The 10,991-nt window shown below is 47.6% G+C and overlaps 1 protein-coding gene across 1 annotated transcript; it reads right to left on the reverse strand.

The window, feature by feature from the left end:
• Positions 1-7,232: 7,232 nt before the first annotated feature.
• LOC135549062 (trophoblast glycoprotein-like) lies at positions 7,233-10,301 on the reverse strand. The gene is made up of 2 exons (XM_064979128.1): positions 9,594-10,301; positions 7,233-8,967 (listed from the first exon to the last, which is right to left on the reverse strand). The coding sequence occupies exons 1-2, from the start codon at positions 9,854-9,856 to the stop codon at positions 8,088-8,090; spliced, it is 1,143 nt and encodes a 380-aa protein (XP_064835200.1). The 5' UTR covers positions 9,857-10,301; the 3' UTR covers positions 7,233-8,087.
• Between the last annotated feature and the right edge of the window lie 690 nt (positions 10,302-10,991).

Below are 10,991 nucleotides of genomic sequence, written 5' to 3' on the forward strand. Positions count from 1 at the left end.
GTCTGCATCCCAAATTGCACCCTATTCTCTTTATAGTGCACTACTGCATTCATTCTCATGCTTTGCTCTTGTCATGACACATTGCATCAAGGCAAATGGAAATAGGCCTACTTCTCATGGATTTCTTTCTCAGTGGCAGTTATTAGGAATGATGACACTTCACTGTTAATGCCTGCTGTATCAGACTGCCAGACATAGGCTGTACCTGAAATGGCACCCTATTCCCTATATAGTGCATTACTGTCCATCGTCAAATGTAGTGCACGATATAGGGAATGGGCATTGAAATAAAATCAAATTCTATTTGTCATATGCACCGAATACTTACAAGCTCTTAACCAACAATGCAGTTTTAAGAAAATACCAAAAAAGTAAGAGATAAGAATAACAAATAATTAAAGAGCAGCGATAAATAACAATAGTGGGGCTATATACAGGGGGTACCGTTACATGATTTGGCACCGGTGTTGAGGTAATTGAAGTAATATGTACAGTGGGGCAAAAACGTATTTAGTCAGCCACCAATTGTGCAAGTTCACCCACTTAAAAAGATGAGAGAGGCCTGTAATTTTCATCATAGGTACACTTCAACTATGACAGACAAAATGAGAGAATTTTTTTTCCAGAAAATCATATTGTAGGATTTTTAATGAATTTATTTGCAAACTATGGTGGAAAATGAGTATTTGGTCACCTACAAACAAGCAAGATTTCTGGCTCTCACAGACCTGTAACTTCTTCTTTAAGAGGCTCCTCTGTCCTCCACTCGTTACCTGTATTAATGGCACCGGTTTGAACTTGTTATCAGTATAAAAGACACCTGTCCACAACCTCAAACAGTCACACTCCAAACTCCACTATGGCCAAGACTAAAGAGCTGTCAAAGGACACCAGAAACAAAATTGTAGACCTGCACCAGGCTGGGAAGACTGAATCTGCAATAGGTAAGCAGCTTGGTTTGAAGAAATCAGGAAATTAGGAAATGGAAGACATACAAGACCACTGATAATCTCCCTCGATCTGGGGCTCCACGCAAGAGCTCACCCCGTGGGGTCAAAATGATCACAAGAACGGTGAGCAAAAATCCCAGAACCACACGGGGGGACCTAGTGAATGACCTGCAGAGAGCTGGGACCAAAGTAACAAAGCCTACCATCAGTAACATACTACGCCGCCAGGGACTCAAATCCTGCAGTGCCAGACGTGTCCCCCTGCTTATGCCAGTACATGTCCAGGCGAGTCTGAAGTTTGCTAGAGAACATTTGGATGATCCAGAAGAAGATTGGGAGAATGTCATATGGTCAGATGAAACCAAAATATAACTTTTTGGTAAAAACTCAACTCGTCGTGTTTGGAGGACAAAGCATGCTGAGTTGCATCCAAAGAACACTATACCTACTGTGAAGCATGGGGGTGGAAACATCATGCTTTGGGGCTGTTTTTCTGCAAAGGGACCAGGACGACTGATCCGTGTAAAGGAAAGAATGAATGGGGCCATGTATCGTGAGATTTTGTGTGAAAACCTCCTTCCATCAGCAAGGGCATTGAAGATGAAACGTGAAACGTTTCAGCATGACAATGATCCCAAACACACCACCAGGGCAACGAAGGAGTGGCTTCGTAAGAAGCATTTCAAGGTCCTGGAGTGGCCTAGCCAGTCTCCAGATCTCAACTTCATAGAAAATCTTTGGAGGGAGTTGAAAGTCCGTGTTGCCCAGCAACAGCCCCAAAACATCACTGCTCTAGAGGAGATCTGCATGGAGGAATGGGCCAAAATACCAGCAACAGTGTGTGAAAACCTTGTGAAGACTTACAGAAAACATTTGACCTCTGTCATTGCCAACAAAGGGTATATAACAAAGTATTGAGATAAACTTTTGTTATTGACCAAATACTTATTTTCCAACATAATTTGCAAATAAATTCATTAAAAATCCTACAATGTGATTTTCTGGAATTTTTTTCTCTCATTTTGTCTGTCATAGTTGAAGTGTACCTATGTTGAAAATTACAGTCCTCTTTTTAAGTGGGAGAACTTGCACAATTGGTGGCTGACTAAATACTTTTTTGCCCCACTGTACATGTAGGTAGAGTTATTAATGTGACTATGCATAGATAATTACAGAGAGTAGCAGCAGCGTAGAAGAGGGTGGGGGGGGGCAATGCAAATAGTCTGGGTAGCCATTTGATTAGCTGTTCATGAGTCTTATGGCTTGGGGGTAGAAGCTGTTTAGAAGCCTCTTGGACCTAGACTTGGCGCTCCGGTACCGCTTGCCGTGCGGTAGCAGAGAGAAGTCTATGACTAGGGTGGCTGGAGTAGTATACTGAATGGTACAGGGTGCCATTTCAGACACACCCTAGTCATGATTGTGGGAGAAGCTAGCTGCTGTCACATCACAACGCATCTTAGCATAGGAGGACAATGCACAGTTCACAGAACATGCAATTAGCTAGAGGCTGTCTTTGTTTTGTTGTTGTAGTAGCCTCAATTGCTTTCTCTTCTCAGTGTAAATGGCCACATAGATTGGGTTCTGCAACTTGGGAAATGTATATTTGATACACAATTCACTTGTTTGGCCTGAAGACTTGCCCAATTTCACAGTACCATCCATGAACATAAATGAATAGACAGACTTAAAAAAAATACTGTACCTTTCAATAATACTTTATTTTGTCATTTCTAGCATGCAGCACAATTGTCTGACTCTAAGTGTGTAACCAATGCTGTTTTATTACTACCAGAGAGATTTGAATAACATTTCAATATGATAAAGGATAGGCACAACCCCCACGCCCCCCCATCTCTCTCTCTAGTTCCCTCCACCTCTCTCACATGTTATTTTCTCTCTCTCTCAGCACTCCCTGCAATTAGCAGTGGAGCTTTGTTCGTCATTAGGTCCTTCTCTGTGACACGTCCTACATCACCACGGCCACAGAGGGAGTGAGTCAGCTTTTGTGCAGGAGGATAATGAGGAACAACACTGTGATGAGAGCCAGCAGAGTCAGAAAGGAATGTCAAACTCTGTTCAATTCAACCACAGCAGAGTAGAGCACCTTCTTGTTTTAGGAAGTTATTGTGTCTGTTTGAACTGGTACCCTATTCCCTACATAGCACGCTATCTTTGACCAGGGCTATGGCAAAACCAGGCGGACACTTATAGGCTTTTATCTGAAGTATATATAAAAAAGGAAAACCTCATTCAAATATGCCTAGAGAATTTCAAGTTTGGTGAAAAGGATTCGACACAATGTGCAGGCTTTCTGATTCAACTAAAAAACATGCAATCAAAACGAAAGCATCAAATGGAGTTAGAAATCGATAAGAAATGTGTTCTTTATTGTTAAATTCTCCCTCTAGTTTTTCCACACCAGACTGAGCATTAACCTGGGACCAATTATCATGACAGAAACATCGCAGATCATGACAAAGAGCACATCTCAAAGAGACCCAGACCCCCTTCATGTGTACGCCCAACCCATTTCAGTCAACTATCACTTCACAAATTAGTCAGAAACACGGTTTACAGTAGAGGAATTAAATATAATTGAAGTGTAAAACAAATAGTATATTTCTGTTGTAGGAAGACAACAACAGTTCCTCCACGGCACTGGTTAAAAAGAGCAGAACAGGCTTTGGCCTCTCAATGAAACTACTGCTGCCTGCTCTGCTGTTGGCATTCCAGAATCATCTGTATCTTATCACTGAAAAATGTCCCTTAAACATAAAAAGCTGCAGCTCCAGCCAGGCTTTCCTTCCTTTAAAGAGAATGGCTTGTTGTCTTCAAGGAGGAGGGATTGCTTTTGGCTCAGCCACATGCACACCCAGCTTCAGCCTCAGCCCCAGTTACAGCCCGAAAGCCCCATCCTCAGCCCTTATAGCCCCAGCCTCAGTTACAGTCCCAGCCTCAGTTACAGCCCTATAGCCCCATCCTCAGCCCTATAGCCCCAGCCTCAGTTACAGTCCCAGCCTCAGTTACAGTCCCAGCCTCAGTTACAGCCCTATAGCCCCAGCCTCAATCCTTATAGCCCCAGCCTCAGTTACAGCCCCAGCCTCAGTTACAGCCCCAGCCCCAGTTACAGCCCGAAAGCCCCAGCCTCAGCCCTTATAGCCCCAGCCTCAGTTACAGCCCTATAGCTCCATCCTCAGCCCTATAGCCCCAGCCTCAGTTACAGCCCCAGCCCCAGTTACAGCCCGAAAGCCCCATCCTCAGCCCTTATAGCCCCAGCCTCAGTTACAGTCCCAGCCTCAGTTACAGCCCTATAGCCCCATCCTCAGCCCTATAGCCCCAGCCTCAGCCCTTATAGCCCCAGCCTCAGTTACAGCCTCAGCCTCAGTTACAGCCCCAGCCCCAGTTACAGCCCGAAAGCCCCAGCCTCAGCCCTTATAGCCCCAGCCTCAGTTACAGCCCTATAGCTCCATCCTCAGCCCTATAGCCCCAGCCTCAGTTACAGCCCCAGCCCCAGTTACAGCCCGAAAGCCCCAGCCTCAGCCCTTATAGCCCCAGCCTCAGTTACAGCCCTATAGCCCCATCCTCAGCCCTATAGCCCCAGCCTCAGTTACAGCCCCAGCCTCATAGCCCCAGCCTCAGTTACAGCCATATAGCCCCAGCCTCAGCCCTATAGCCCCAGCCTCAGTTACAGTCCCAGCCTCAGTTACAGCCCTATAGCCCCATCCTCAGCCCTATAGCCCCAGCCTCAGCCCTTATAGCCCCAGCCTCAGTTACAGCCCCAGCCTCAGTTACAGCCCCAGCCCCAGTTACAGCCCGAAAGCCCCAGCCTCAGCCCTTATAGCCCCAGCCTCAGTTACAGCCCTATAGCTCCATCCTCAGCCCTTATAGCCCCAGCCTCAGTTACAGTCCCAGCCTCAGTTACAGCCCTATAGCCCCAGCCTCAGCCCTTATAGCCCCAGCCTCAGTTACAGCCCCAGCCTCAGTTACAGCCCCAGCCCCAGTTACAGCCCGAAAGCCCCAGCCTCAGCCCTTATAGTCCCAGCCTCAGTTACAGCCCTATAGCTCCATCCTCAGCCCTATAGCCCCAGCCTCAGTTACAGCCCCAGCCCCAGTTACAGCCCGAAAGCCCCAGCCTCAGCCCTTATAGCCCCAGCCTCAGTTACAGCCCTATAGCCCCATCCTCAGCCCTATAGCCCCAGCCTCAGTTACAGCCCCAGCCTCATAGCCCCAGCCTCAGTTACAGCCATATAGCCCCAGCCTCAGCCCTATAGCCCCAGCCTCAGTTACAGCCCTATAGCCCCAGCCTCAGTTACAGCCCTATAGCCCCAGCCCTATAGCCCCATCCTCAGTTACAGCCCTATAGCCCCAGCCTCAGCCCTATAGCCCCAGCCTTAGTTACAGCCCCAGCCTCATAGCCCCAGCCTCAGTTACAGTCCCAGCCTCAGTTACAGACCTATAGCCCCATCCTCAGCCCTATAGCCCCAGCCCCAGCCCGAAAGCCCCAGCCTCAGCCCTTATAGCCCCAGCCTCAGTTACAGCCCTATAGCCCCATCCTCAGCCCTATAGCCCCATCCTCAGTTACAGCCCCAGTCTCAGCCCTTATAGCCCCAGCCCCAGTTACAGCCCGAAAGCCCCAGCCTCAGCCCTTATAGCCCCAGCCTCAGTTACAGCCATATAGCCCCATCCTCAGCCCTATAGCCCCATCCTCAGCCCTATAGCCCCATCCTCAGCCCTATAGCCCCAGCCTCAGTTACAGCCTCAGCCCTATAGCCCCAGCCTCAGTTACAGCCCCAGTTACAGCCCTATAGCCCCAGGCTCAGTTACAGCCATATAGCCCCAGCCTCAGCCCTATAGCCCCATCCTCAGTTACAGCCCCAGTTACAGCCCTATAGCCCCATCCTCAGTTACAGCCCTATAGCCCCAGCCTCAGCCCTATAGCCCCAGCCTCAGTTACATCCCCAGCCTCAGTTACAGCCCTATAGCCCCAGCCTCAGCCCTATAGCCCCATCCTCAGTTACAGCCCTATAGCCCCAGCCTCAGCCCTATAGCCCCAGCCTCAGTTACATCCCCAGCCTCAGTTACAGACCTATAGCCCCAGCCTCAGCCCTATAGCCCCATCCTCAGTTACAGCCCTATAGCCCCAGCCTCAGCCCTATAGCCCCAGCCTCAGTTACATCCCCAGCCTCAGTTACAGACCTATAGCCCCAGCCTCAGCCCTATAGCCCCAGCCTCAGTTACAGCCCCAGTTACAGCCCTATAGCCCCAGCCTCAGCCCTATAGCCCCAGCCCTATAGCCCCATCCTCAGTTACAGCCCTATAGCCCCAGCCCCATAGCCCCAGCCTCAGTTACATCCACAGCCTCAGTTACAGCCCTATAGCCCCAGCCTCAGCCCTATAGCCCCAGCCTCAGTTACAGCCCTATAGCCCCAGCCTCAGTTACAGCCCTATAGCCCCAGCCTCAGCCCTATAGCCCCAGCCTCAGTTACAGCCCCAGCCTCAGTTACAGCCCTATAGCCCCAGCCTCAGCCCTATAGCCCCAGCCTCAGTTACAGCCCTATAGCCCCAGCCTCAGTTACAGCCCTATAGCCCCAGCCTCAGTTACAGCCCTATAGCCCCAGCCTCAGCCCTATAGCCCCAGCCTCAGTTACAGCCCCAGCCTCAGTTACAGCCCTATAGCTCCAGCCTCATGCTGGTTCTCATCATCATGACAATAAAACTAGAGAACTTAAAACAAAGCACATTTTCATGAAAGAGTGTTTTGAGATTTCCGTTGCTGGATGACTTTGGCTGTGCAGTGTGAACTGAATGAACAGTCCTTTTTCTTCTCATCTTATCTTTCATAACTCACATATCTATTAGGTGAAATACCAGTGTGATATCACAACATTGAGATTTGTGACCTGTTGCCACAAGAAAAGGGCAACCAGTGTAGAGCAAACACCATTATAAATGCAACCCATATTCTGATTATTTATTTTTTCCCTTGACTATGTACACATCGTTACAATACTGTACATAGCAATAATATGACATTTGAAATGTCTCTATTCCTTTGAAACATTTGTGAGTAATGTTTACTGTTCATTTCTGATTTGTTTATTTTCCACTTTTGTTTATTATGTATTTCACTTGCTTTGGCAATGTAAACATATGCTTCCCATGCCAATACAGCCCTTTGAATTGAGAGAGAGAAAGAGTTGCTTTTAGGAGAGATTAGAGGAGAGGTTCTCCTCCCTTTGGAATGCTATGCAGACTAATCTGCTGGGATTCATTTCAGGCACCCTGGGGCAGAGGGATAGAAGACCAAAGAAACGCTCCTCAGTCCTGGGGTGAGCTGGCCCTCAGACAATCTCTCATTGAACCCTGCGTCCCATTGGCACCCTGTTCCCTTTATAAGTCCACTACTTTTGCCCAGGGACCATACAGGGGAATATGGTGCAATTTCAGACATGGCCATTGTGCATAAGCTTCACAGGGGTTGGTGTCACACAACTTGCAACTCATGAGCTGATTAATTATGCTGTATGTGAGCTTGGTAGCGATAGTATATACATTTACAAGACCTCTCAAAGAACAATACTTAAGTAAAGTCATAGCAAGTGAAATGTTTAAGAACAGTCTTCAGTTTCATTTACTTCAGCTTCGTGAATTAAGTATATTCATCCATATCTGTTCTCAGTTGCAAGAATCATAACATACATGAATTATATTGTCCAAATGTAGCTTCACTCCTTCACATGACACTTCATTCTAGGACAGACAGAGAAGCCCCACTTTTAAGAGGGGGAAATCTATGTAGAAGAACAGTCAGTCAGTCCCCCATCCATACGACAGTTCTCTTTCACAGTCAATGCCCATTTGTTAGCCATGGGTAATCCCCAGTCTCAGACGATGTGTAGACTGAAAGTGAGGACTGGTTGTGAAGGACTACAGATCAGACAGTGCATGCTTTAATCATGGACAAGGCTACTAGGAACAATAATAAAACTCAGTCATATACTTACTGTATGTTTAAATTTACATACAATTCACATGTACAGTTTTTACATGATCTTATCTACTTATAAATGCAATAGAAAAAACGTTTTTGATTATGAAAAAAGGATCATGGAAGCCCCTGGGAGTGTCCTCTTATCATCAAATGTCTGCTGTGGTGGAGACCTGTGAGAGCCTGGGGTCGGCGTCGTGCTCGTAGCGGTAGTGGTATCCCTCCAACACCTCAGTGCACGCTTCCCGCATGTCATTGATCCTCTTCTTGATACCCTGCCGGTTGAGGTAGAGGACCAAGAGGAAGACGAGTCCCACGAAGCCCAGGACGATCCCAAGGAACACGTAGGAAGTCTGGAGGGCCAGGTCTGCCCCCTCACCCACCCTGTGGCATCCCAGCGCCACCCCGTCCCCGCCCACCCCAGCCTGTCCAGCCGCCAACCTCAGCAGAGAGGTGTTTCTCATGTCTGAGGGGAAGGCACACACCAGGCCCTCTGCGTCTCCCACATGTCCCTGGGAGGAGTTGAGCCAGGCAGCGAAGGGCTCCATGCCACAGATACAGGTCCAGGGGTTCTCCCCGAGAAGGAGTCTCACCCCGGGGGGCAGAGAGGCCAGCTCAGCCAGGCCCTCCTCCTGGACAGTCCGCAGAGCGTTAAGGGTCAGATCCAGCTGCTCCAGAGAGTCCAGCCCAGAGAAGGTGCCATTGTAGAGGGCCACCAGGGAGTTGTTGGCCAGGATGAGCCTCCGCAGGCCCCCCAGGTAGGAGAAGGTGTGAGAGGGCAGGTAGATTAGCCTGTTACCTGACAGGTCCAAGGTCCGGAGCTCAACCAGGGTGGACCAGCGAAGAGACATAGCCAGGTTCATGAGAGAGGAGTGGTTGTAGAGAGCTCGGCTGAGGTTGAGCTCCCTGAGAGTGTGGCCCGGAACAGTGAAGGCCTCTGGGTTGATGACAGCCAGCTGGTTGGAGCTCAGGTCCAGAGACCGGAGGGAACGCAGCCCAGAGAAAGTCTGAGACTCTACCTCTGTTATCCTGCAGTGAGGGAGGGATACAGAGGAAGCAGAGGATGCATAGTCACTCATAGTCTATAATAACAGTGGCGCAGTGGTCTAAGTCACTACAGACACCTTGGTTTGAATCCAGGCTGTATCACAACCGGTCGTGATTGGGAGTCCCATAGGGGAGCGCACAATTGGCCCAGTGTCGTCCGGGTTTGGCCGGTGTAGGCCGTCGTTGTAAATAAGAATTTGTTCTTAACTGACTTGCCTAGTTAAATAAAGGTTAAATAAAATTAAAAAGGCACTGCATCTCAGTGCTAGAGGCGTCACCTCAGACCCTGGTTCGATTCCAAGCTGTATCACAACCGGAGTAGGTCGTCCTTGTAAATAAGAATTTGTTCTTAACTGACTTGCCTAGTTAAATAAATAAAATAAAAAACAATACTAAGCACACGGTTTATTCAAGTTTACCCAACATAACAGGATGCCATTCATCAAAGGCTTCATGTTAAGATGCATTCAAAAGTGTGCGAAAATATTGACAGACAAGCTCTATGACATTTTTGCTATAATAATACATTGACACTTCAAATCATGAGGCATATATAAACTTGGGCAGAAATCAGACTTTTTTTCCCCGCTTGGCAATGTTTCTCTTACCTATTGTTACTCAGTGACAGCGTTGTTATATTGTCCAGCCCTTTGAACGATTCCGGTCCAATTCTGCTGATCTGGTTTCCAGTTATGAACAGATTCCTCGTGTACCCTGGTATCCCAGGCGGGACACTCCGCAAGTCTCTGGAAACACACTTCACCGTGTGAGCAGCTTCCGAGCATTCGCAACGAAGAGGGCACCCGGATGCGCGCGCAGAAATAGAACAGAGCAGCGCACAGAAAACCATCCGTAGAACCAAATCCAGCATTTTTGAAAAACAGGCTACGCGATACCAGAACAGTGATAAATATAGTTTCTATACATTGAAAACAAAAAAAAGTATTCTATACAGAGCGAATTACATTTACCGCAAATTACTTGATTGCCATTTCAGAAGAATAACAAACTCAACCTTCTTGCCTACTTCTAAGCGCGACAAAAAAAATGCATATGCGGCTGCATATGCTGTTGACTACAGCGCATTGACTGTGCACAGAGAGTGAAACGTGGAGAGTCCTATCGTACACTGGTCAGATTGTCCTCGCCATCTCCTTGACCCGTTCTATTCTGTATTACAAGTCCTGGCTGGATGTTCAACTTCTTAGCATTTCTGAAGCCCACGTGTGACAGAGTCAGGGTCTGATTTCCATGACAAAAGGGGATCTCTTTCGGGGCTGTTTGATCCCAGCAGATGTACACCGAGCGTCGCTCCTCTCAAACAATGAAATTAAAGCACCATCGCATCGTAGGCTACAGTCTGCGGGGAGGGGCTTTTCAGCTTCCCCCTCACCGCGTCCGGAGCCTTTCTGTCCTCCCACTTTAATTAACAGCATGCAGGCCAGGTCTACACCCGGCGGGAAAGAGAAATGCAACTATTGAATTTGACAAAAACCTTAACAAGTGTAGAAGTTGGTAGTGTTTTCTTAGATTTTAAACATGGATCAATGTTGCAACCTATGCCTTCAAATGATTAGTTTGTTAGGATATATCTCATACGACCCTATTAATAGGCGATTCCCGAATAATAATCAAATAAGTCATTTATCTTCAAGCTATTCGATAGACAGGGCCTAGGCTAAAGATGCTACCAATACCTAATAATAACCAGAAGCGCAAAATGCCCAGAATTAAACTGCAAGATGATTAAGAACTGGCACATTCCCAGATCCTTGTGGAATGACACTTGATTATAACAATTGGGGCACTGAATAAGCACTCATGGGGTCCACATCAGCAAGATGTAAAATGTAAAGTCCCTAATTAATTGTATATTTTGAGCCATCAAGTGTAATACATCTGAATACGCGCCAAAGTCATTGACAATGTTATAACAATGAATAACACAGGCTATGCGTAGAGCTTTTTCATGTTCCACAAGAGAAAAGTGAATGTATCTATATCAA

The sequence above is a fragment of the Oncorhynchus masou genome, chromosome 12, assembly GCF_036934945.1.
Source record: "Oncorhynchus masou masou isolate Uvic2021 chromosome 12, UVic_Omas_1.1, whole genome shotgun sequence".
NCBI lineage: Eukaryota > Metazoa > Chordata > Actinopteri > Salmoniformes > Salmonidae > Oncorhynchus > Oncorhynchus masou.

What these genes read in the sequence shown, in the direction of transcription:
- LOC135549062 (XM_064979128.1), bottom strand. Translation starts at nt 9,856, where the DNA reads ATGCTGGATTTGGTTCTACGGATGGTTTTCTGTGCGCTGCTCTGTTCT. An exon ending in CTGTCACTGAGTAACAATAG is followed by an intron (nt 8,968 to 9,593) that starts GTAAGAGAAACA and finishes CCCTCACTGCAG; the next exon opens with GATAACAGAGGTAGAGTCTC.